The sequence below is a fragment of the Zerene cesonia genome, chromosome 3 (genome assembly GCF_012273895.1).
Source record: "Zerene cesonia ecotype Mississippi chromosome 3, Zerene_cesonia_1.1, whole genome shotgun sequence".
Taxonomy (NCBI): domain Eukaryota; kingdom Metazoa; phylum Arthropoda; class Insecta; order Lepidoptera; family Pieridae; genus Zerene; species Zerene cesonia.
In genome coordinates, this window is record NC_052104.1 from 297,281 (window position 1) to 324,150 (window position 26,870).

Below are 26,870 nucleotides of genomic sequence, written 5' to 3' on the forward strand. Positions count from 1 at the left end.
AAATATTCTACCGAGAAAAAGACGTTGTCACGTAAAATCATCGCCCGTAAAACCGACTTTACAGGCAACCATTTTTTTGCCAATTGTACGACTGTTTCTATTGTTACTATATTACTATAGCAGTAGGCTGTCTATGCTGTACCAACCTTCTTCGATAGATGGTTTCTCCAGCACATGACAAAATGAGTTCCATTCCAATCTGTTCAACTTTCCACCGAGTTCCTGAGATTTGGGCGTAAAACCAAGCAAACTGAGAAACTCTATTTTATGATATTTGTATAGATAAGGTATAATGCCATACCTACAATTAGTATATGATTAAGTATAACATATAATATCCATTTTTATTATGTTGTGTTAAATTTTTATTTATTTACATAATAGTAATTATTAGGTCGAATTAAAATTGTCCTAATAGTAATCATAAATATGAAGATTAAAGAAACTCAACAAACTCGGTTGAGTTTTCATAAACGCCAAAACCGTTTTCAGGAATTAGATTTTCAGACCAAGTAGATTTAGAAGAAGTGAAGGCCCTCGCCGCTCTCATGACGTACAAGTGTGCCTGCTCGAACATTCCGTTTGGAGGAGCTAAGGGAGGTTTGTCTATTTATTTCATATCTTCTCTAAACCGAAACACTTAATGTCCTTAACTGACTTCAAAAAAAATATCTATTCAATTGTATTTTTTATGTTTGTTACATAATTTTTACTGATTGAATTAATTTCTATGATTTTGCTTTTTATTTGAAAGTGAAACCGCCCATTAAAATTTTGTCTAACAATTTTAAGGCGGTTATGCTGGATTTTTTCTTAAAAATAATGCTTATGTTTCATTTTTTTATAATTTATTAGGTATAATGTTCACTTTGAAGGTTTCATTTTACAGGTGTCGCTATAAATCCCAAAAAATATACAGTAGCAGAGTTACAAAGGATAACTCGGCGATACACTCTAGAATTAGCTAAGAAGAATTACATAGGTAATCTACGCTTCTTAAATATATGCATTTTTTAAGCACAAGTAAATTCAGATTTTTTACGAATAAATTCCCGCGAATTCTTGGTGTACCTACAAAATGAATTATAATTAAACGCAATCATAAGCGTTGCTATATTTTATGCATAATAAATGTATGTATCTCTTTTCAAATCCATACACTTGATTATACTACTAATTTAATATTGTTTTTAAATGCAGGAGCTGGAATAGACGTCCCAGCACCAGATGTCAACACATCGGGAAGAGAAATGTCGTGGATTGTGGACACCTATATTAAAACTTTGGGTAATATATTTCTTTATTAACAATGTATTCGCACAGATGACTGTACGTGATGTGTGTTACTTTCTAGAGTATCTTTCCGAATTGATGGTAAACAATTTCTTGTGTATTTTGAAGATTCAAAAATAACCTTTTCTAACCGAAGTCTAGATAAATAAATATTTGAGTTTGAATACATAACAATAAAATGAATCGCAGGTTACAACGACCTGAACGCGGCGGCGTGCGTCACGGGCAAGCCGATCAACGGCGGCGGCATCCACGGCCGCGTGGAGGCGACCGGCCGCGGCGTCTTCATCACCACCAGCGAGTTCATACACGACAAGCAGTGGTGCGACCTCATCGGCCTCGAGCCGGGGTTTAAGGTTCTACGCGCCTTTTGTTCAATACTCTTTATGAATTAATAATAACAACAAAGAAGCGTAAAAGTAATCAATGAGTTTAAACCGCTTTCAAAAAATGTATCAAAGTCCGATAATGGATTAATTATCAATAGACTTCTAAGAAAAGCAGATACTTGTAAGACTTAATAAATTGCACACGAAAAAGAAAGACAAGGTTCGACGTGATGAAGCATTTATTACATTGTATCGAGTAGTATTTAAAACAGTAATTAAAATGCATTATACACTATCATAATAAAATTTTTGATAAATAATAATTATATAGTATAGCAGTATTATAAAGCAAGACGCAAATTCGATTACGTTTTTCCATTCTATAAAAAATTCAAAGAACTGAATTTAATATCCAAGGTGATTGCTGTGGCTAAAGCATTAAACCTACCTTTACATTTTCAGGGTAAAACAGCGATCATACAAGGATATGGCAACGTGGGGAGTTGGACCGCCGTGTACTTACAGGACAGTGGTGTTAAGATCATCGGCGTGGTTGAGTTCGACTGCTGCCTTAAGAACAATGAAGGCATTCAGAGCATGGTATAGCTTAGAACCAGATAATACGAAACCAAAATAAATTAATATGAAAATAATCAGGTGTCGAATTTTAAATGAGATTCTGTCTATATTGCCAAAGACCGCTTCCGTTTGAACCAAAAATAACATATAACTCTTTGACAAATAGATGCATATCGATTTAAAGAAAACGCTATAGAATCTTGATCATCCGTTTGCAGACTATGTCGGTTGCTAATTTCGCAAATCAGCGGTTTTGCATCTACAAATCCATCGAAAAGTTGTTTGCTTAGAGTTTGACGGTCTCAAGAGATTGTTTGTTTGGTTGAACGCGCTTATCAGTTACTCTAGTCCGAATCTAAAAATTCTTTCAGTGTTAGATAGCCCATTTATTGAGTAAGGCTTTGGGCTATATAATATCAGGTACTCGCATGGATAAAACCACGGGCACAGATATAAGCATAACACTATTATAACAGAACAGTACACAGTAACATCAGTATTATGATACATCTATATTAACAATCAGGAGTTGATGGACTACAAAGCGAAGAACAAAGGCAGCGTGAAAGGCTTCCCCGGCGCGCAGGAGTGCGGGCCCGAGCTCATGTACGAGAAGTGCGACATCCTGGTCGTCGCCGCGCTCGAGAAGACGATCACTTCGGAAAACGCGAGCAAATTTAACTGTAAGGTACTGCCCTCTGTAAAGTAAAGAGAATTGTTATTGTATGCAGCATGTATCCAAACCATATAACGAATAGATGCTAATAGAATATTTTATATTCAAAGGCATATATTATACCAAACGTATTTTTGCGGGAAATTGAAATAATAGAAAAAAAATGATCTTTTGTAGCAATCGTAGCAAGTCTTTTTTTTATTATATGTAGTTTTATAGCATTGAAATACCTTAAAAATGAGAGTTTTTTTAAGAATATAAAAAATTGTACAGGAGGGAGGTTTCGACCCGCGTCTTTTTGCCAATATTGTAGACTACAGACAGTTGCTAAACAACGCCTAGCCTCTCGGACACCCGAATAAATAATGTTTCATATTGGTTGAGACAATTTTTAATCATCTCTTTCCATTAAAAAAGGCTTATTTTCCTTGTTGCCACAGATAATATCGGAGGGCGCGAACGGGCCCACGACGCCGGGCGCGGACGCGGCGCTGCGCCGCAAGCGCATCCTGTGCCTGCCCGACCTGCTGACCAACGCGGGCGGCGTCACCGTCTCCTACTTCGAGTTCCTCAAGAACCTCAACCACGTGAGCTTCGGCAAGCTGTCCATCAAATTCTGGAGGGACTCTAATACGGCGTTGCTGGGTATGAAACGGACGTTTCAATTCATCAAATAAATAGATAGGATATGTGATGTAATTTATATTCCTCATAAAAAACCCTCCATACGCTATCATAAAAAGCGCTCATATCAAAAAAATATGGTCAAAAGGATAAACAGGTCAACAATACAACATCAACAATATTGTATTTTAAAAAGACAATTAGCCTTTACTCTCAATTGCAGGTATAAACAGATAACACGCTCGCACGCCTACACAACTCGGTTATTTACCTGAATTTATATATGCTATTCTGGGGCGTATACAATGTTATCTATACTTAAAAAATCGTTGCAATCGTCGCCACATTGTTCAATTATAATTTTTTTCAGATTGCCACTTCAAATATTACTACCAATTTTTATCCATAATTTTTACCTATTATTACAATATTAAAACATCTAAAAATGACAATCAGATTCCGTGGAGCAATCCCTGAAGACGTCGAACATAGACGCGAAGATCCGGCCCACGGAGCTGTTCCAGTCGCTGATGTCGGGCGCCAGCGAGAAGCACATCGTCACCTCCGGCCTCGAGTACTCTATGATAAACGCTTGCAATGTATGTTGATAATCATTTCATCTATACTAACATTTTAAATATTATTTGTTTGTTTGTTTGAACGCACTAATCTCAGGAACTACTGGTCCGATTTGAAATATTCATTCAGTGTTAGATAGCCCATTTATTGAGGAGGGCTATAGGCTACATAGTACCACGGGCGAAGCCGGGGCGGACCGCTAGTTTGATATACATGGTTAAAAAATTTTGGTGAGTTCCAAAAAGGCGGTTTCTTATGTTTGTTATCTCATTACTTTGTACTGGATTTATTTTTTATTTTTTTATTTGAAAGCCGATTGGTTATTTTTTTATTTGCCTCCCTTATGGTTCCATTTCATCTAGATCTTTCAATGTGATTATACGGATTAGTTGTTTGTTTAAAATGATGTCATATTTTGTTTGTATCTTATCTAGAAACTAAATGGGGCATTTCCTCTGATATTAAAAAAAACAACAGTTTCTAGTGTTCTTTAGAAACTGCCTTCTGAACCGGTGGTGAATGTTAAAACTGTGTAATATGGCGATTCAAAAGTACCTCTATAGGAAGTCTAATTGAGTAAAGAGATGTTTGAGTTTAAGTTTGATACGCAGACAAAAAAACATTCCACTTTAATGGCTTTAAAAAGTCAAGCTATAGGCGCTGAAACTAGCGCATCACTCTCCTAAAAATCCACAAAACAATCGAAAATTCTACAATTTTCCTTACTATCGTTACGTAAAAATGGTAAATGATTAATTATTTTTAAGTATCCGTGTGTAATTTAATAGATTTTTTAATATTTAAAATCAGAACGTGAAAAAAGCGGCATCGAAACACAACTTGGGGCTCGACGTGCGCACGGCGGCCTACGTCACGGCCATCGAGAAGATCTTTGTCACATACGACGAACATGGGCTCGCTTTTTAAATATAACAGAAATCATTTTGTATCAAATAATAGCAATACAATTAATTAAAAAAAGTAAACTGTCAATAACCAATGTTGCCATTTAACAAAACACATGTTTCCTGATATATGATAGTAACACAATTTAATATATTTTATACAAGCATGTTTGTTCGATATTGCATTACATCGCCGTGTTTTCTTTATGAAGTTTTTAGCGTATTAAGGACTGGAGTTGAATAAATGTTATTTTAAATATAATTTGTTTACTCCTTTAGCCTATTTATTCCTTTACAGTTCCGAACCGGCAAATATCTTCAGATCTATCTCCTTGTCCCAGTTTAAGAAATAATGCCTGTTATTATAATGTTGTTAATTTCCCGGTAGGTTTTTGGCAAAATAGGTCGAGTAGTTTTTGAGTTATATCGTAATATATTTTATCGCTATTACTCATCCCGGCTACGCCCGGTTCCACCGACATAAAAAATAGCCTATTTAACTCATAGATATCTTATTTCTATTGGCCTAAAAAGTAAAACCACAATCAACAGAAATAATTTATATATATCTTTCACAGTCTCGCATGTTCTCTATTATTTTTAAACCATACAACAGTGTCCTGTATCGCTCGCTCGAAGGGAGTAAACGTGAACTCCTTACAAAGGGACCTAAGCTTCTTGTTAGACGCAGTTTTCTTGTACTGGCCGTCCGCTTTGCTCGTATCGTATACTATTTCGCCGGTAAACCCGTGTGCTTTCTTTATAGTTTCAGCCGCTTTGCTTATTGTTACTTCGTCTTCTTCGTCGACTGGAAAAAAAAAATTCATAATCATCAGACCATATTATGTTCCCTGACCATATGCTGCTGGGACTCGGGCCTAGAGGGTTCAATCGTAAAGGTGCCTAAATCCAGCACGCTGGCCAAGTGCGGGTTGGCTAATGTCTCATGTTGTCGAACACGTTGGAAAATTGTGTGAAAGCAAAACTCTGCCTACGCGTCTGTTAGGCAGAGTTTTCTAATGAGCGTCTATTGAACACGGTCGTTAAAAAACATTGCTGCATCTGCATTCGATATTGAACGTTACTGCCACGAAATAAGGTGTTCATTTGAATAGATATTTCATATTACAATGATCATCGCCGCTTGGTCATTTTTTTACGATCATTTAATAAGCAAAGCAGGGTGAGAACAATTGTTTATAGTACTTCTATGAAATCTTTACTGTATTACATACAGAAATAGCACTAATAGAAATAGGTATGGGAATAGAAATACGAATAGTTTTTTACTATATAGACAACTAGCTGCGCCGGGCGCGGTTCCACCCGTGTTAGTCCGGATCCTGTAGTTGCCTCGTAGATCCAGCTGTCCAGCTATATACATACGAATTTTCATTGCAATCGCTATTTTTTGCGTGAAAGAGTAACAAACATACACATAGTCGCAAATTTTCGCATTCATAATATTAGCAAAACATAAATAAAGAAGAGAGAAGTTACCCACCAGACAGTATGAGGGGCTCGGCGCTGTCGTAGCGGCGCAGCGCCCACACGAACAGGCGCGCCGCGTCCAGCGAGTAGATGAACTGGCGCAGCGGGGCCCCCGAGCCCCACACCGCGAACGTCTTGTCGCCTGGAATATATGTACATTTCCATTCAATACTTCACTTGTGTTACACGATATTTAATTTCTTTATTCATTGAATGCAAGTTTTGATTAAAAATATAATAAAAAAAAAGTTAGGTTCATACGGTTGACAACAGTCTCAAAGCATTTGGCTGAGTCAGATGGCGTAGAGTGCATAGTTAGGCGTTAGGCACATGAAATTGAAAATAATTTGATTTATAGCTATTAAATGTCCAGCCCTCACCGTTCCGCATGGCGTCGTCCATCCGGCGTATGAGCGCCGGCACCACGTGTCCGGTGGCCAGCGAGAAGTTGTCGTGCGGCCCGAACACGTTGCACGGCACCACCGACGTGAAGCGGCACCCGTGCTGCTCCCGGTAGCCCCTGCGGCAAGCCGGCTCTTAGCGGGGCCCCGGGGCCCAACAGAACGAGCTCTCGATGAGGCCCCGGGGCTCAGCAACAGAACGAGTAAGAGAGGACGATAAAGTAGCTTTTGAGTTAAATTTTAACAAACAAACAGAACATTATTTCCCCTTTATTTGTATATGCAACAAAATTTTAATATGAAAGTATACATCAGTACTAAACTTTAAATGAAAATGATTCTATTCATTCAACGAGTAAAAGTCGAACTTTAAAACGAAACGCACACGCAAATCATTGATTAAGTCCGAGTTAGAGAGATTGAGAGTAAAAGTTGAAATCTTACTCTAAATGAAAAAATGTCACTCACCTATTTAACACATCGATCATCCTCTTAGCGTAGCTGTACCCATAGTTGGAGCTGTGAGGCGGTCCATTATGCACCTGTTAAAAGACCTTGGAATTAACAATATGTATTAATTAATAACCGGTTATTAATCTTCAATTTTTATTATATAGTTTTAGTTTAATATTTTAATTAATGTATCACACTAAACTTTTGTATTGTTAATTCTTTAATTTATTTATCACACTTGCCTTTTTTTACTTGAACTATCATGTTGTAATTTCCTGTAATTAATGATACTGAAAACCATGTATGTAGCAAGCTTTAAAAAAACATAAACTGTATTCTTTGTTGGAAATTCTATATAAATATAAATTCTATATGAATAACCTTCTATATACCTTAATAACAAAATGTACCACATCCCAATTGTAATTACAATAAGTGCATTGCTTGCTTTAAACTGAATGAGAGTCAGCGACGGGAATGAAGGAAAGGACTGCGAAGGGTGAGGAAAAGGATTCGTGGATTTATTATGGTAAAGATGCTTCGTGCATCTTTACCATAATAAATGTAGAGTGAGCCCTCCAATAAGGACAACTGCTCTTCAAGTGACACATTTAACAATAATTGAATTTGTTATTGTACCGAGTAAGTTGTTGAATTGATAAGTTAAACTCACCATGGTCTCATCAATGGGATATGTTATCTTGTCGGGGAATATACAGGTGGAGAGACAGGACACAACCTTCTGGACCTTGTGTTTGTAGCTCGCGTACAGTACATTGTCATTGATGGCCATATTGTCGCGCTGGAATAACAGTACAATGATTTTTATTAATAATGAATAATTAAATATAGTTGTGTATCATCAAGATATGTTAAAATCTTCTTCTTCTTCTTAAAACTTCCATCCATCCATGCTTCCACTTTATAATATTGATAGGATGATAAAAACTCACAAAGAAGTCCAAATTATGTGCCATGTTATGAAACAAGCCGCCCACCATCGCAGCTAAGTGAATCACATGTGTCGGCTTGTGCTTCTCAAACAGCGCCTCAGTTTCATCTTTATTTCTGCAAATATTATTCTAAAAACCACTTATGTCGCAGCTAAGTATAAATTAATTGTTTTACATAATCAAGATAATAATCAATTCAAAACCAAATAAGAAATTTTGATAAAATTTGATATTGGAATGAAAGTTTACTGTTTTTTATAGGATCTCTTTAAATTCTTGGTCGTAGTTCCTCTTGAAAACAATGTAAAACAGAACTTAAGCTTCTATTTGTTTATTGTGTTATGTAATGCTATTCTAAATGCATATATTTAAATAATTTATACCTCAAATCACCATCCTTCGAGCCGCAAAATATCCACTTCTCATCAAGTACTTCCGGAGACCCTGACTTCCTCTCTTCCTCCACAACTGTCTTGATTGCTTGACCCACTAACCCTGACCCTCCTGTTACTAGCACTACCTTAGATTCAGAACCCATCTAGAATAAAAAATTAGTTTATTTTATCTGTGAAACAGAAACACCTATGACTGTCAGTCTGTCAGTATCCAATAAGAATAAGTCTATACTAGTACTACCATTATAGTAGCATTTGCTCAGGGTGACTTGGGAAACAAAAAAATATTGCCTATACACATTAAACAACACCCTTTACTTTATTTTATTGATTGTTATGGTCAATTTTAAGGACAAATTCTAACAAACTTGATCAATTAGATAACAGTTTTCTTACTTTTCAAAAATAAAGGAATTTTTTCAATGAGAAATCTATCTTTAGCATTAAGAATACTTTCAAATGGTATTGCAAAATTTCACTATGTATAAAATGTGATCAACCTTCAGTAAAATATCAGACTAACACAATGTGCCATCAAGGAGATGATATTTTTCACCTTTACAACTAATTTAATTACATGTATGTTTTTCATGGTGGCTTTAGAAAATAAATCTTTCAAATACCTTTTACATTTAGCAATCAAATTTATATACAATAAATCATGTAAATATACATCTTCTACTTACTATTACTAATAGGTAGAAATTATATATTATCTGAGATTCTTTTATCAGACAATTAACAATTTTATCATACAATATATTTCACTTAGCCTAATGTAGTTTAAATCAATGTAATGTATATCCTCCAAACATTATCTTTTCCTTTGAAAAAAAAAATTAGATTACATTAATGTATATTGTAAAAGCAATACAATTGTAATCTATTTAAGTTTTATGAATACGTATGCAATTGTGAAATAATGAAATGTAAAAGGTTCTGTTAGTTCTGTTTTAAAAAAAATCCAAAGCTTACCGTATCTTTGATAGAAATATAAAACTATGAAACAAATAGGTACTTTAAATGCTCGTAGCAATTAATGTATGTAGCAAATGAAAATCACGTTTTATCAGGATTTTTTTTTTAATTTACTTGAACTTTTTTTATATTATTAAATTTGGACCGTTCAATAATATGTTTTATTTACCCTTCAATTAAATTTTGATTATTTTCGTTTACACTGAATTGTTTATTTAGCAGAAGACTGAAAAAGTGGATACGTATTATGAAGTTGATTGAAATTTGAAGCAAGACGATTGAATTTTGATAAACATTCAAATCAACACAAAAAGTCACTATTGACACTCGATAGTGACATCTAATTCAAATAGACATTTCACGTGTGACATACATGTCACATGTGACACTTATCATAAAAGATACTATGAGCAATATAGAACAACAAAGTTTCCTTAATTTGGTTTTCATTGTCTTCATAGTCTCGTCTTGTAGCTCTTATTTAAAAGCTAAAGTAAATGTGCTGCCTAACTTAAATAATTGAATACCAAATTACAAAAATTTTTTTTTGTTTAATAAATTCTATTCTTCTTTAAAATAAAGAATGTGAATGTTAATGGTCTGTAATGGGAAATATTATTGGATTTTCTTTGAAACTGGGCCATATAATGATCCAACGATGATCCTGTTGAGAAGTCATTAACTACTCGTTAGTTGCAGAAAAAAATCAATCATAATCAAATTACTAATTTGTTATCTTTTAAATTAATAATTTCATGAATATAAAAAAAAACATTATAATAATAACTAAATATTTATGTCCATATTTTTATGTTAATTCATATTTAACTGACAGTCTTATGCGAGAGATAACAGAATAAATTTTCATGAGGTTTATAATTTAGTAAACGTTACAAAACTATGCAATTGAAATTATTATAAAAAATACAATACGGGAACTCCCCTTTTATTAATATCATGAAAATATTTTAAATTTATTTCTTTTTATAACAGCAAGGTGCACCACGATTATTTTAGTGTTATGAGATGTTAAAACTACTAGGAAAATTCTTTTTTTAAAATAAAAATTCTTAATACTTTTGTGCAATAAATCTCGATTTTGATTTATAATTGCCAGTACTAATTAAAAATATAATAATTGTCTCTGTCTAAATTCTGAAATATGATTGGTCGGTAGATTCTTTTCGAGCTTCATTCTCGGTCTGAAAACGCCAAATACGCTTTCAAGTTTCAAACCAAAATGGAGGATTTGTCGGTCGAGGTGTACGGTGAAAATGGTGCTTATTATAAGGTTTGTAAAACGTGAAGTACGCCATGATTTAACTTATTAGATGTAAATATTCCTAGTGGTCAACATACTAAATTTTCTCAAGCCCTTGTTTTTATGTTTTGTCATATACTTACAAAAATATTTTTCCGGGAAGATCATCGCGGCTGGAATGGACGCCATGTCCGTCTGACGGCGTGAATTTTCAGTGTGTTTTATTCGGTCTGGCTTATATATTTTTAGCGATGATTGCGAAATCAGAATGGGGCAGTTGATACAATATTCTAAGAAAGGCATATTTCTTGCCGTTGACCCAGAAAACTCGTTTATTTCTAGAGCATTTCCATGTTAATGGATCCTCAATGTTCTTAAATTCTTCTATATTTTTAGGCCATTGTCACCGACGTGCTCGACAACGAGGTTCTCGTAGCCTTTGAAAATGAGTAAGTAAATTTTTAAACTCATATATTAGTTACTTATTTAGTTAGTCGCAATTATTTACATGATTTTCATTGTTGTAGCTGGCAGCCGGAATCAAAGTTTCCATTTTCGCAAGTGTTCTTACCACCAAAAGACACCAGCAAACACACAGACTTTGTCGAAAACCAAGAAGTTGAGGTTTTTGCGAGATCAAATGAGAAAGAAGCATGTGGGTGGTGGACTGCAAATATCAAGGTAGGTATTAGATTACTTGAACAATTTTCTATCGTACATGTATATGTAGTGAAATTATTGTTTTTATATGTGTACATTCACATCTGATCCATGTTAATCTTATTATGTTTAGTTCTAGTAATTCAATTTTTTTTTCTTACCACTGGTTTATACAGATAATAGTTGTGAAATGGAAAGTAAACCAGATTTTTCACCCTTGAAAATATTTTTATTATTTACTAGTAAAGATTTTGTGAAATATACTATTTTGTAGGACACATGTGAATTATTTTGTTTATTTGATCAATAATGTAAATAATCAAATCTAATTTGACATTATCATTTATGATTCATTCCTTTGTTATTGCAATTTTGAGTGACTGTGGGTATTGTTGGAAATCAAAAATGTTTGAAAATTATTTGATGAAAACTCCCTAGTGTTCAATGTTTTATTGTTTGTTTTATTGAATGCTTATAGGAACAATTCAAGAGGGTTTTGATAAAGGAATTATTTTTTTACTGCATTATAAATAACTACTATGTACCTGAATTATGCACTGCTTTAATAAATACCCCAATATTTTAAATCTGCAAAGATTTCTGTGATAAATTTAAAAGAATTAAAAAATATTGTTAGGAATCGAGAGAGGGCTGTGTTGAATTTTAGTTTGATTGTAATAAGATTGTAGTGCAATTCACTGAATCTACACAAGTACCTAATTAATAACAACATATGAACGCCAAGGCACAAACCTATGAATGTGTTGTGTTTCAAAGCAACAAAATGTTTTATAGGATTCAACATCTAAACAAGCTTTGACAGGAATAAATCGGACAGCTATGTGACAAATACTCTTGCAAAAAATATTAAACCAGAAGTTGCATCTAACAATATGGGTATATATATTTATAATCTTAAAAAATAAATCATTAGAAAAAATTAAATCATTAGTCTTCAGTTAAGGTTTCTTAAATTGTGATCAGATATTTTTTTATATTAGCGTTCACTGGCCCCAATCTACAAGTAATATAAAGCTAAAGAGTTTTTTGTTGACATTCATGCAGTATTGAGGAAGACAATAGCTATACATGATAGATAAGCTATTTTGGCATGAAGGAGTAACAAATATCCATATTTACAGACTTTTGTATTTATGATATTATTGGACATTGCCCGAGATTTTGTGTAGTCTGTCTTATATTTGCTGTAAAACTGTTATTTATATTTATCTTTAAAATATAGCTTATGTGTTTTTCCAGGCAATAATCTATCTCTACTAAATTTTATACATATTCCAAGAGATTTATTTAAGAAAATTAGTCTATACATATAGCTAAGTAAAATACGACAAATGTTGTTTAATTTTAAATAAATCTAGTAATATATTAAACATTAATCCGTGTAAGTAGTATAGTTAGTCGAAACTTAGATGTTTAAATATCTATAATAAAGATTGTTCAACATGCATATAACATATGCAGGATGCAAGGTGAAAATGTCAATGTGATATAAAGAAAAATACACCACACATGCACACAATACATATGTTTAAATAGTTCTTTGAAGCACGTAGTACCCATGTAGGGTCCTAATATACAAAATAAGTTCGTGGCGATTTCTGTGAATTATCTAGAGAATGAATCCAGTACAATTTAATTTTTCGCCTACGGCTTAGCAAAAAAAATATACTAACAGTTGTCGTATAACATATACAGCCTTAATCATTTCGTAAAACCGCTCCAATGCGACGTGAAACAAAAACAAACAAACACACTTTCGCATTTATAATATTAGTAAGGAGAATAATAGTAACTATAGGACAATAATGTCCAATGTCCGCTTGGATATTCTCTATGATATGGTATTATTAATAATTTTTATATTATGTTGTGGTATTTAGATTTCTTAAATCTAGAACTTAGCAATGAAACAACAAGGGCTATGATATTATAAACGGCCCCATTATGTTCCTCGAACTTATAACTTAATTGAAAATGTTTGAATTTCGAATTGACCCTCTGGGTGGTCGCAAATCATTATACATTTTCTATCAGAGCTTATAAACTACGAGTTGATTTCAACGAGAGTGCGTTAAAAGGAGACAATTTTGAAATTAATTATAAGTTTCAATTTGGTGAAAAAGCCGTTTTTATAACCGCCTATTTTCATGACCAGTTAAAAGGTTAACCCGCGATTTCCGCTTTTATGAATCGGCACAGATCCTAAAAATACATTATAAAGCGAAGCATGTTTTGCAACTAAACAGGATTATTAACTCCATTGTAAGTCGATACATGTGAGCGTCTTTTAATCCAGTCGGCGGGCGTCGATACAGAAAAACACGTATTTAAAGATATTTCAGCGTGTCCCACTTCCGAGTCAAGGTTGACGCAGAATGTTGCGGCATGCAGTGATCGAAATCGCTTATTACAAGCAGTGGCTGCTCGCCCGAACTAGAATCGGGATGATACCATTATATATTCATTTCTAATGTCGAACCCCGATACATTTATTCTAAATTTGGTCAATACCAACGACTATTTATAATTTGTAAAAAACAATACACACACTGACGGTATTCAGACTAGAAATGCACTTAAATAAGTATTCATTTTAAATAGCCGTACGAGTCGATTAATCTAAATTGGTATAAATTAGAAATTTGCAATTTAAAGAAACTTGCTAAAGTAGGAAACAACACGTTAACAAAATAGCGTGTGGCGGTCTATGTAGGCTGCTGTGACTACGTCGGCCCAGATTTCGACTTTGACTACGACTACGAATTTGGCCCCGTTTAACGATCGTCCTGTATAAAATTAGGAACGTATTGTGATTAAATAATCAATTGTTTGTAAATAAGACCGTTATTTCGATAGTTCGTATCATTTAGACAGTAAATATAAGAAGATAATCTGTTAATTTCTGTAAAATATAAATCATTTTATTTTACGTAATCACAGCTTTAATAATTTATGTAACTCGAGTTGCATTGATCGAATTTAGCGCCGCTAGAAGATTCTCTTCCGGATTACGTAAGAAGTGGGAGGGAGTGTATCGGGTGCATAGATGGACGTTATTTTTTTTAATTTTACGTTTTCCATAAAGGTGTCATACATATTGTTTAAATCGGAAGGAAAGAAAGCAATTCGTTTTGAAAGGCTCGCTCCCTAAGGGCGAAGTGCAAACAATGGGTAGGAGTGAGTAAGCAATTAATCTTCTCGCTGAGGAATGTCAACAAAACGATATTGGCTCTCGTGTGACACGTTTATACTGTGCAGGGCGGTTATACTGATTATAGTTTCTTGTTATAAATAACTTGATTTGTTGCTTACGCTTAGTTATGGAATTTTTTCAAGCTAAAACTATGCTGTTTCATAGGGCTTTGAAATAGAAGATCCTATTATCCTATCCTACTTATATTATAATTGCGAAAGATAAAGTAAGGATGTGTATGTGTGTGTGTTTGTTACTCTTACACGCAAAAACTACTGAACAATCAATGAAACAAGCAATGACGCAGATAGCTGGATAACTGGAATAACATATAAGCAACTTTAATGTTCCTTAAATCCAGCTATCTGCGTAAACTTAATATAATATTTCTACGGGAGATGGACTTACGCGGGTGAAACCGCTGGCCGCAGCTAGTTGTTCCCATATATTCGTTTCATGCCAACGGTTTGATATAAGATCTTTAATTTTTATATCACTTGTTTTCAGAGTAGGAAGTAGGTACCTACAATTTGCAACTGAAAACTATAGTTTTATTTGTAAGAAATGATTTTGTTGGGTAGTTGACATATTATGTCACTACCCCGCGCCCCCCCCGGGTGTTACCTCCGCCTGGGTTGAAATTGATTTAAATTTTTCTTGTTAATAAAAATCTATTTATTATTTACATATCAATCAAATTAAAACAACATTATTATAATTTTAATACACTCGGTTTTATCATTCTGTAAAAATAACAGCATGTAATTTATCCCAATTAAAAAAAAAATACGGAACGTAACTTAAAAAAAAAACCTTTGCACACATAGAATTCACAATCCACTTACATTTATCATTTATAAAGAATAATTATACGCTAAGCCGACGATTTGATGCTCAATAGAGAAGCCTTGTATGAATGTCTATCTTGTGCAGGGCAGCTTGCATACGCAAAGATGACAATACTCACCTTCGCGATTATTAGACGAGCAGTGTGTATTACTAGGTTGTGTTGCTTAGGTTTCTTATTCATGGTTGAACTGCAAGTATAAGTTATTTACCCGGGCGTGTTTATGTATTGAAATAATTAACCAATTGAAGTAGTTATAATTATTATATTAGATATTAAGCTATTTATTCTCTTTTAAAAAGCCAGGACATTTTTGTTTAATTTTTCCCGAAATTATTTTATTAGTAAGCTAAAGAAATATATAGAATCGCATATATTACTGCTATAACTTAGAATTAATCTCTCTTCTACCCTGGTTTAAGAGCCTGCAATTTCAGTACTTGAATTTGTACTATTTGTAATGAAAACTGGTTTGAATGTGGTAAGTTGTTTTAGGACAACAATATTGATACTCTGTTTTCCATATCTATAAAATTCATATTCATAGTTAGGGCGGATTTAAAATCATGTAAGTTTTAATAATTGATATATTATCATCTATCGTATATCACATATATTTATTACTCGTTACAGTTGATCAGGGGGGACTTCCTAGTAATAGAATACCTGGAGTGGGACAACTGCTACTCGGAGATCGTGCCAAATGACCGCCTTCGGGTCAAACAGACAAAGACGCCGATCGACAAGAACACGTTCCACAAATTCGAGATTGCAGTGCCTGAGGATCTCAAGGACTAGTGAGTATTGAATTTTAACGAGACATGCATTATTGCGATAATCCTGCAACGGTTTGGGTAGGATCCCTGTTTAAGGGCTTCATACCCAAGGAGTAAAATGAGGGCCATTATACGAAGTCCTCGCTGTCCGTCTGCGGGCCTTGACATTTAGACAGATAAAATTTTCTGAGATTTAATTGAAATAATATTGTCGCAATAATAATAAGATGAACGGTCGGCATGGTCATTAATTGGATGGGTGGCACTTTTTCTAGCAGTTCGTTGCCTATAGCTAATAAGAACAGCTCTTCTTTATATGCACTTAGGTGCCGTCCATTAATCACGTGACTATTTTTTAACTTTTTTTCACCCTTCCTCCCCCGCCTCCCTTGCCCAGCTATTTTTAAAGTAACTACACAATTTCGTAACAATTTTAAATATTTATAAAATACAGCTTTCGGTATAATCTAATCTTCGCCTTCTAAGATTCGCCCCGTCCCCCTTTCGAACCTCACGTGATTATTGGTCGGCTCCTCATAACAAGACTCGTACTTGAGCGGTTTTTGTTGCTATAATTTACTGAAATAATATACGAAAAATATCATATATTTTACATAGACCAACAAAAATAATTTTATACGGAACTTAAAAAGCAATGCTGTCTTTACCGACTTACTTGAACACGATTGTGTAGTGTGTACAGGTGTGATCACCTCAATTAATTGAAATGACGTGTTATGAATGACTCGCTTTCAAAGATTTCGTTAGTGAAATTAATTCTGTTATACTATGTGCACGGACAAGCATGATCAATTGTCGAATACGCTAAAGAAACAGGCCTGACTGGATTCGATTTCTTTTACATTTTTTTACTATTAATGTATTAGGGAAGACCAAAAATAAACTGAATATTTTTTCTTGATTTCATTTTAAAAAGGCATATTATTTACACACAAACAACGACGTTATTAATACAAATGACGTAAATTTTAGTGACAATTTAAATAAATATATGGTTCGTGATTTACGATTATATCGGGTACATTAGTTGTTGCAGTATATGCTTTAACTTATATGACATATCTTTTTAGTGCTTTTTTTAACTAATTTCCCTTACTATAATTACATTGAATACACTATACAATTGAGTATTTTGGCGTATAGCCTACACGACATGCACAGCGCGAAGGTGGAGAACGCGCACAAGGAGTTCCAGAAGGCGATCGGCGCCGCGCTCGTGTGGTACGTGCCCGAGCGCGCCGTGCTCGCCGTCATCTCGCGCTGCGAGACGTCGCAGAAGCGCGCCCAGATGCTGCGCGAGATGCACTTCAGGTACTGCCGCCGCCACCGACGCACTTACATTACATAACACAATACAACACAACGCAACATATCACATCTCATTCCACGTCACGCCTTTCCACGCCACACCTTTTGACTCTACTTGCCATAACTTTTTTTTTATCTATAATAGGGCAGCGCTTAACCACGATCTCACCTGATGGTAAGCTGAGGTGTGGTCTAAGCTGGAACGCGCTTCCCTAGAAGATACCTGTTCACTCTTCCCTTGAAGACCTCCAGATTGTACATGTCGGGGAACAAAGACTCAGGAAGCATGTTTCCAATCCGTTGCGGTTCGAATAAAGAATGTGGAATCGAACCGCTTCCACCGGGTATATAGAACGTCCACCAAATAGCGGTGCCTGGAGTCTGTGCGCCTTGACGATCGATGGAAAAATGGGGATGGCGGAATTAAGCTGTGTAATTTTGCAACGCACATCAACAGACCGTGCGATGGAAGCTTACCAATATCATGCCACCATATTGAAGGCCTTCGAGATATCGAGGGAGACAGCAAGTGCTTTAGCATGATTCTCAATGGCCTCGCTCCAGATATAGGTGGCACACGCTAGAAGATCCCCAGTGGACCGATTTCGGCGAAACCCTGCTGGCGGTCACTGAGTAGGTTGTTCGTGTCTAGGTGTGTCAGGAGCCTGCTGTTCAATACACGTTCCATAGTCTTACAGAGTACGGACGTGACTGAAATTGGCCTATAGTTAGAGGGTTCGACACGACTGCCTTTCATTGAAAGGCGAAAGAGGCGTGTCAGAACAGGAGCGAGTTCAGGCGCATAGGTTTTGAGAACTATGGCTGGAATACCATCAGGGCTACTAGCTTTATTCACTTCCAGATTCCGCAGCGTTTTAAGAACCTCAGTTTGTCGGAAGCGTATATCCGGATTATTCACCTCTCACCTATGTAGAATGGGAGGTTTGGCACTGGCAGGATATAGACGTGAATTTTCCGCGAATACAGTAACGAATAAGTTTGCTTTCTCTACCGCAGTGTGAGTGTGTGGGTGACTCGGCCCTCAAAAACACGCCATCACATGTACAAACAACATAGATACACGGAGTGATGATAAATGTAACAATTAAAATACGTTATATTTACATAATATTTCAATGTTTACCTCAAGGTATGCACTGTCAAATACACATAAACCTCGCACACTTTTCGTAATTACTTGATATTGATTTCAAGTCTTATAAGAACTTAAGTCAATAATTCATTTCTTCTAAAAACAAGACATACTATCTCATCATCATCAATTTCAATAGTTTAAGGCAAAAGTAGATCGTTATTGATATCATTGTTTATTATATTAGCATATATCCGGACATCATTTGTGCAGTAAACATTTGAGGTCCTGTTTGTGAAAGGCAGCTGACTCACTGCCAAACAAACTTAGTGCTTACATTATGAACGGAAGCTACAGGGCCATGGATACAAAGTTGTTATCTAGATGGGTAGTATACGCTTCCTACAATTAATTATTGTTTATACATACATTGCTTCAGAGAAAATCGTCTACTTTGTAACATGATATTTATATACAATGCTTTTATTTTACTTTATATTTCCTCCTGTTTCATTTTCAGAAACCTAACACAAAAGTTGTTATTATTGAAAAAGACTGAAGAAGCCGCAAGGCAGCTAGAATCCACGAAAATTCACAATCAAGGAGGGTGAGTTATTTTTTATAATTATCTGTCTTTATATAGTTTTGGTTGATTGAGTTATTTTCGTACAGCCCAAATTTAAACTTAATAAGGTGTTTGCTTCGTAATGTAAAACTCGAGTTAAGTTTGAAAACTCTTTATATTTATTTTCTTATAATTTTATGTGGGTATTGTATGATTAGAAATATAAGACACATTGAGAATGCTATTCAAGTATTTTTTATATATCTAATGAAGTATAATAAAATGAAAATGTATTAATTATTTCAAAATGGACATGCATGAATTTCACAAGCAGACTCCATATCAAGTTTACTTAAAGCTAAAAGTGACATTTTATATTCTAAACATTGTTCCCAAATAAACTTACCAGTAACTTCGGCATTTTATCGAAGTAGTTTAGAAAAATATTAGTGAGTAAAGAGCACATTAATGTGTGGCGCGTGTGCGTGCGCGTGCGCAGGTACACGGACGAGTTCAGCGTGCGCGAGGACCTGATGGGGCTGGCCATCGGCACGCACGGCGCCAACATCCAGCAGGCGCGCAAGGTGCCCGGCATCACCAACATCGAGCTCGAGGAGCTCTCCTGCACCTTCAAGATCTGCGGCGAGGTGAGCGCCGTCTGTCCTACGTGCGGTGTCTGTTGATGACACTTCCCTAACTTTACTCAAATCTCACTTGAAGATCAATGTTTCTGAATATAACTATTTAAGTGTAAATAAAACCCATATCATATAGTAATCCATCTGTGTGTTTGTTGGATCTCAAATTCTATATTTATATAGATTTTGAGATCCTATTATTTGGAATTCCGTTTTAAAAACTTTCTTTGATACAAGATAACCTTGAGCTAAAGATACATTTGTGGATAATCTTTGGAATTTCTTTGATATGTAGATAAAGCCACGCCACACAAACCCAATTACATTTTACATTTTGCTTGTTTCATAAAATGGTGTATTACTAAAGCAATAGTGTATTTAAAATAATGGGTTGCAACCAAAAACTTATAAATCATCAAAATCAATTGTATACTTTGGATTTTAAGAACTAAAAACGGACGGACCAAAATTCCATTTTAATCCCGAATGTAACTTATGATAAGACGTTTACATTCGCAGATCGTATACTAAACTATTCGTTCGGGCTTCGTAATTTGCAAATAAAAAATATTGTTGTCGAATAACGCTTGTTGCGTGGCGGCAGTCGGCGGAGGCGGTGCGGGCGGCGCGCGCGCTGCTGGAGTACGCGGAGCAGTCGGTGAAGGTGCCGCGCGAGCTCGTCGGCAAGGTCATCGGCAAGAGCGGCAAGGTCATCCAGGAGATCGTCGACAAGAGCGGCGTCGTCAGAGTGAGTACGCTTTGTCGCCGCGCAGTGCGCACTCTGTACACTGATATAGAGCTCTATTGGAACGTGGTAACATTTATTTTGGAAGCGTGATTTAACTTTAAACATAATAACTGCAAAGAGAGTGGAACTTTATATACTACTGATGAAACCCATTTTACGTTGGGACGCATTTTCTCGTAGTAATAGTTTGTACTATAGTTCGGCCGTTCATAGAATGCGTTCCTGACACGTCGCGAATGAACTGACGACGTAACTTTGTAATGGCGTTGCAGTTAAAATAAAAATATTTTTGCTGGTTGTTTACCGTTTTAACAATTGATGAGCATTAAAATAAATTATTATATCAATAATCAATGAATGTTATAATTTTGTGCGAAACTGAGTGTCAAATAACTTGGTAAACAATATTTTTCTAAATCTATACTGCGCTATTACAAGGTTATGTCAGCGCTTCATATTTGTAGTGCTGTGCTAAAAATAACAGGCAAGTATCGTTATCTGTTCTTATACAGTTATACTTATAATATAAAATAATACGTTTTGTTTTTCTTTTTAAGAATTTGAAAATAATGGACTATAAAATAACTTTTATGAAATATAAAAATATAATTATTATTGATAATAATATAATTATACATGTAGGCGAAGATGATGATGAAGACACCACCTCCTCAAGCGAATCAGAGTCTGATTAATATTCTGTACCCACATTCAATTATTAATTCAATTTTATTATATGAATTACTTTTTTTTGGTTTCTACTTAAATAATGAAAATATAAATTTTAAATGATTCCGCCAATTTAAAACGAAAATAGTCTTAAAATAATGCGGCGGTTCATTTTGGAGGACGGTAACGAACTCAGTGTTATGTTGTGCCCATCACTAGTCGTGACTAACTGATAGGTGTCAGGAACGCATTCTCTGAACGGCCGAAGTATAACGAGAGAAAACGCCATGAAAATAGTCCAGAATATTCAATATACATATATGCTCACAATATAGCTGTCTAATGTCTTTATTATTCTATATTTTATCAACTCTGTTGGGTACTATGGTTATTGTTTTGAATATTTAATTAATAGGCTAAGTATTTTTACTAAGTATTTTGGATGATGAGTGCCTATTTGAAAGAAAAAAATCGATACTGCGAATATCAAATGTTACTACACTCAATTGCAAATATTGTGTTTTGAGTATGAATTTACTGTAGCGTAAACTCGATCCTTTTAGTATATACGAAGTTGGCGAAATGGTTAATACAAGTGCGTACTGAGATGTAACGTACATATGCTGCAGGTGAAGGTGGAGGGCGACAACGAGCCGCAACCGGTGGGCCCGCGCGAGGAGGGCATGGTGGCCTTCGTGTTTGTGGGCACGCGCGAGAACATCGCCAACGCGAAGGTGCTCGTCGAGTACCACGTGGCGCACCTCAAGGTATTACACGCAGGCGTCGATCGTCGGGTCGCTTCTCAACGTATACGTGTCACGTCTCTTATATCACGTATCTTTATTTGAGTGTAACAGTGTGTTTATGCTTAATTTGAACGAGTTCGTATGTCTCGTGCCGCAGGAAGTGGAGCAGCTGCGCGCAGAGAAGCTGGAGATCGACCAGCAGCTGCGCGTGGTGATGGGCGGCGGCTCGGCCTCGTACCCGCCGCCGCGCGGGCCGCCCGCGCCGCGCGCGCGCCGCCCGCGCCCGCCCGCCACGCGCTACCCGCCCGGTGAGCACTCACCCTTCACCCTTCAGGGTATCGCCCTTCCGCCAGTCAATTATCACTCGGCCTAACATAAAAACAGCCCCTCAGGTGTCCCCCCGATTTCCCTAGCATCTGAACTGATCGATCCAATCCATTAATTTCTATTAAAACGATCTTTTGTTGGGTTTGTCGTGATTTCGTATAAAACGCCATACAAAACAGACAAAATATTTATTTACTACATAAATGACATCAATAAAAAGAGCGTGCGATGTTTACAGGCGGGCGGCGCACGACGCCCGAGCTGGGCGAGGAGCGCGGCGAGCGCGGCGAGGGCTCCTACCGCGGCCGCCCCAGGCCGCCGCGACCCAACAGGTAACGCGACCCAAAAGCACACGGTTGATGTCTTAATCTGTATATTGTTGTGAGTTCTTGTTTGAAAAATGTGCGAGCGTAATATTGCTTTGCTTTTCATTTTTCATTAGGAATGAAAAAAAAAACATTTGTGTCATCAAATGCAAAAAATAACATAAATTCTATTAATATTATAAATGCGAAAGTTTGTAAGTATGGATGTATGGATGTTTGTTACTCTTTCACGTAAAAACTACTGAACCAATTGCAATGAAATTTGGTACGTAGACAGCTGGATAACTGGAATAACATATAGGCAACTTTTTATTTCGATATTCATACGGGATACGGACTTACGCGGGTGAAACCGCGGGGCACAGCTAGTATACTATATATTAATCATATACACTTAATTAGGAAATTGATCTTATATCTGGCGATTATAATCGGTAAATTGAGATAAATTCGTGAAATTATCACCAATCCTGGATAAGAATCAAAATCGAGTCTAAAAAGGTTGTGTTTATAGAACATACATGTAATGAAGTTAACTTATACTCTTTAGTCGCCTAGTTATAGCAAGTACAAATGAATGAGGGCGCGTGTCGGTCCGCTTGCAGGTCGAGCGAGCGGCGCGGCGAGGAGCGGCGCGTGCCGCTGGAGAACGGGCGCGCGCACCCGCGGCCCCCGCGGGACGCGCGCGACGCCCGCGACACCCGCGACACCCGGGAGCCCGTACGTACCGCACTTGTGCTTAGCTTACATCGACCGACTTCAAAAAAGGAGGAGATTTTGTTAAGTCGGAGCTTACCACTGAGTGAAACTGTTTTTGTGATTTTGAATATTGTTTTCTTTTTTTATTTGGAAGCTGATGTCTCCCGTGTGGTTCCATTCAAATTTGGTCTTGATTTGACGATTTGATACTGGGTTTTATTAAAAAATATATATTAGCAAAGGAGGTGCCACCCGATATATGCCTTTGTTTTTTTTTTTAATAATATTTTGTATTCTTATACAAAAGATTATAAATTCTCAACTATAGTGTGCCAAATTTATGATCCGATTCCTACATCGTTTTTTTATTCATATTATTGACTACATTTCTTGGCAAGTTTCTTAGACTACGTAGTCGTCGTTAAGACAATTGTGATGTAACATTTCAGAGCGGCAGGAGGCGAGACACGCGCGAACCGCGTGACACCGGGCCGCGCGAGCCCCGCGAGCCTCGTGAGCCCCGCGAGCCCCGTGAGCCCCGCGAGCCCAAGCGACACACGGATGACGACAGCTCGCTCGTCGACAGCCAGGACGTGTCTAGCGCGGACAGGGGTACGTGCATACACGCATATACACGCTCATACACGCATATAAAAAAAATAAGATGATTACATATCCTATAGAACTTAGCTTTGACAAATACTAAATTGATAGTTTTTATCGTGAGTACTAATTAATTTACTATGTATGATTGATGATGAAAACTAAAAATATAGTCAACAATTGAAATGTTCATTGGTTACTGGTTATAAGTTATAGTTATACTGAAAATAAGTGCCGCTACTTTCAACACTTCATTATTTTTATGTTTTCCACGTCATTACTATCAATACACACAATTAGCACCTTCATAATTTAATACTTGCCACTTGTTTAATTTAAAAAAATGTTCAATATTGCAGTCCACTCCCAATACAAATATATCATTCATTATGCTCTATAACTAAATCGTAAATATCTCAAAAGAGACATATTAAAACTTTATTGTGTGTTTTATGATATTCACTCATGTAATAACCGAGTTGTCAATAACTTTTTTAATCATATGACTTACATTTTAAGTTTCGCAGTAAGCTCACAATAGCATAAAACAAAAATCTGAAAATATTACATAATTTGCTAGTTGAGTATAATAGATCCATAGTTATACTTTAGTTTTACACCTATGTATTTATTTTGCGGTGATGTGTGTATGAAAGGATAATGGGTAACAGTTGTTTGCTACTTATCATGAATAATTCATGATTAATTAAACAAGAAGATTGGGTTAATTAGGGTGCTGGTGTTTTGTTAAATTTAAGCAATAACTTATTTGATTTAAAACATCTAGAGTTTGAACACATGTATGTCATTTATGGTACTAACTTAATATAAAAGTTTAAGAAATCTGTTCAGTGAGCATACAACTGTTATCCGTGTAGCTTTGGAAGTGTGGTAAATAATGGGTCATACTGATATTGTTATGACAATTGAATTAAATTGATAAATAATGTTTTTGTGTTTTTTTTTTATAAGAATTGAATTATAAAGTATTCATAAGTCATCAGTCAAGTATTGATAGTCTTGTCATGATGATATTTTATAGCTCTAATAGTTGGGTGCTTGGTTAGTGAGGGTGAATGCCAGCATGTTTTGCATGTTTCTATAGTATAGTTAATTTTTACTGTTAAGGAATTAATATAGATTTACGCAAGTTTAACTTGATCGCATGTTACATTTACATACCATAACTTAGGATAAGATTACATTACATTACATACTTTAAGTTAGTTAGTTTAAAGGTATTCAGGAATTCTTTTGTATTTCAGAATATTTAAGTTTGTGATATAAAAGTGCTTGGGTTTGTCTCATATTTATTGAATTAACTTTTTAAATTAATTATAGTGTTAGTTTAATAGCTTTCAAGAAAATGAACAAAAATAGTGATGAAATAGTTGTAGAGTGTCGAGTCATTAATGTAAGAAGTAGAAGTGTGTGCGAGATCGATTTGTATGGCTATAAGTGCGTTTAGAGTAAGTGATGTAGTGTGTGCGGTTTGTGCGGTGTGAGCGGTGTGAGCGGTGTGAGCGGTGTGAGCGGTGTGAGCGGTGCGAGCGGTGCGAGCGGTGCGAGCAGGCGTAGCGTAGAGTAGCCCAGTAGTGAGCCGTGTGTGTGGCGCAGAGTCCGCGTCCGCGTCGTCGGAGGAGGCCGGCGCCGAGCGGCCGCAGGCCAGGCGCCGCAGGCGGCGACGGCAAGGTACGCACACCTACACACCTACACGCGCGCACACCTACACACATGCATGCGCACGCGCACGCACACGCACCACCCGTCCAAACGCACAACTACGCACACACACACGCATAAACAGATGCACGTGTACAAACTCGCTTATTAAAAACACGGTCGCATTACACAGCACAATACACGCACGCAACAGCACACAAAAGCAAACAGGTATACAGTACATTAGTACATTTCTACAATGCACATACACTAATTACATATTAATAAAATTAATAAAAAGAACGACGTCATCAGTATTTGCAGGTAATCTAAATAATTTTTACTATTGCTTACTTAGTTGTAGAGAAAGAGCATGTGAAAATAGTATTTTGATAAGTTAGCATTTCTTTTATGCATGATTTTTATTTTATACTCTCATAATGTAAGATTTTCAGATTAATGTATTTTTTTTGTACACGCCTTTTTGTGTTTAATATTTAAAAAATAAGTAACTAATGAAAATACAATACATCGAGCACAAAGAAACACATCTAAAGTGAATTTGGAAACACCTTTCTAGACCTAATAGTATTGTTAAATATAAATATGTCGTCTAACTTGTCACGTGTGCTTCATTGATCATGCAAAATAATTAATGAGCAATATGTTAAACCGACACCCATATTTTTGTTTATTTTTTCTTGTGACATTATGCGCATGCCATTTGTCATAGGTTTGTATGAGTTTCGCTATCGATATTATTTGGATATTTGTTTTTTATTTTAATGTCTCAATTATCAATTAATGTTTTCCAATGATCAATTTGTCGAAAAAGAATTTTTCTTGCTTCGTGAATTTAATTCAGAATTGAAATTATGCACGGTCTACGGAGCTTTCAAAGTTTGTAAATGTTTACCGGAAAGGTGCGAGTCGTTCGTTCGTTTATTTGTTACGTTTGTTGTTAGGCGGCGGGTGGAAGAACGGCGTGAGCGGCGGCGGCGGGGGCGGCGGCGGCGGCGGCGAGGGCGCGCGGGCGGAGGGCGCGCGCGGC

General features: G+C 36.0%; 3 protein-coding genes across 4 annotated transcripts in view; 2 read left to right on the forward strand and 1 right to left on the reverse strand.

Annotated features, from left to right (window-relative positions):
- LOC119838957 (glutamate dehydrogenase, mitochondrial-like) overlaps positions 1-5,019 on the forward strand; it is a 6,806-nt gene extending 1,787 nt beyond the window's left edge. The window contains exons 3-11 of the mRNA XM_038365115.1: positions 493-600; positions 890-982; positions 1,201-1,287; positions 1,483-1,649; positions 2,085-2,222; positions 2,728-2,889; positions 3,318-3,522; positions 3,958-4,100; positions 4,891-5,019. Coding sequence (XP_038221043.1) covers positions 493-600; positions 890-982; positions 1,201-1,287; positions 1,483-1,649; positions 2,085-2,222; positions 2,728-2,889; positions 3,318-3,522; positions 3,958-4,100; positions 4,891-5,007 — 1,220 coding nt within the window. The 3' untranslated portion in view covers positions 5,008-5,019. The remainder of the gene's footprint in view (positions 1-492; positions 601-889; positions 983-1,200; positions 1,288-1,482; positions 1,650-2,084; positions 2,223-2,727; positions 2,890-3,317; positions 3,523-3,957; positions 4,101-4,890) is intronic.
- A 513-nt stretch (positions 5,020-5,532) lies between these two features.
- Positions 5,533-9,978, reverse strand: LOC119838717 (GDP-L-fucose synthase). Of its 2 annotated transcripts, none has more exons than XM_038364812.1 (8): positions 9,826-9,978; positions 8,667-8,821; positions 8,284-8,398; positions 8,004-8,132; positions 7,346-7,419; positions 6,857-6,996; positions 6,490-6,618; positions 5,533-5,793 (listed from the first exon to the last, which is right to left on the reverse strand). In XM_038364812.1, exons 2-8 carry the CDS (start codon positions 8,819-8,821, stop codon positions 5,558-5,560), a joined length of 978 nt encoding a protein of 325 aa, XP_038220740.1. In that variant the 5' UTR covers positions 9,826-9,978; the 3' UTR covers positions 5,533-5,557. The 2 variants fall into 2 exon arrangements, with proteins under 2 accessions (XP_038220740.1, XP_038220732.1); XM_038364804.1 differs by having other exon boundaries at positions 9,654-9,974.
- An 847-nt stretch (positions 9,979-10,825) lies between these two features.
- LOC119838965 (fragile X mental retardation syndrome-related protein 1) overlaps positions 10,826-26,870 on the forward strand; it is a 17,643-nt gene continuing 1,598 nt past the window's right edge. The window contains exons 1-15 of the mRNA XM_038365126.1: positions 10,826-10,947; positions 11,314-11,366; positions 11,445-11,598; positions 16,272-16,435; positions 17,579-17,746; positions 19,357-19,443; positions 19,901-20,048; positions 20,644-20,787; positions 22,086-22,223; positions 22,360-22,510; positions 22,768-22,861; positions 23,461-23,575; positions 24,004-24,166; positions 25,775-25,849; positions 26,785-26,859. Coding sequence (XP_038221054.1) covers positions 10,897-10,947; positions 11,314-11,366; positions 11,445-11,598; positions 16,272-16,435; positions 17,579-17,746; positions 19,357-19,443; positions 19,901-20,048; positions 20,644-20,787; positions 22,086-22,223; positions 22,360-22,510; positions 22,768-22,861; positions 23,461-23,575; positions 24,004-24,166; positions 25,775-25,849; positions 26,785-26,859 — 1,780 coding nt within the window. The 5' untranslated portion in view covers positions 10,826-10,896. The remainder of the gene's footprint in view (positions 10,948-11,313; positions 11,367-11,444; positions 11,599-16,271; positions 16,436-17,578; positions 17,747-19,356; positions 19,444-19,900; positions 20,049-20,643; positions 20,788-22,085; positions 22,224-22,359; positions 22,511-22,767; positions 22,862-23,460; positions 23,576-24,003; positions 24,167-25,774; positions 25,850-26,784; positions 26,860-26,870) is intronic.

What these genes read in the sequence shown, in the direction of transcription:
- LOC119838717 (XM_038364812.1), bottom strand. Translation starts at nt 8,821, where the DNA reads ATGGGTTCTGAATCTAAGGTAGTGCTAGTAACAGGAGGGTCAGGGTTA. An exon ending in CACATAATTTGGACTTCTTT is followed by an intron (nt 8,133 to 8,283) that starts GTGAGTTTTTAT and finishes CTGTTATTCCAG; the next exon opens with CGCGACAATATGGCCATCAA. An exon ending in GGACGACGCCATGCGGAACG is followed by an intron (nt 6,619 to 6,856) that starts GTGAGGGCTGGA and finishes CATATATTCCAG; the next exon opens with GCGACAAGACGTTCGCGGTG.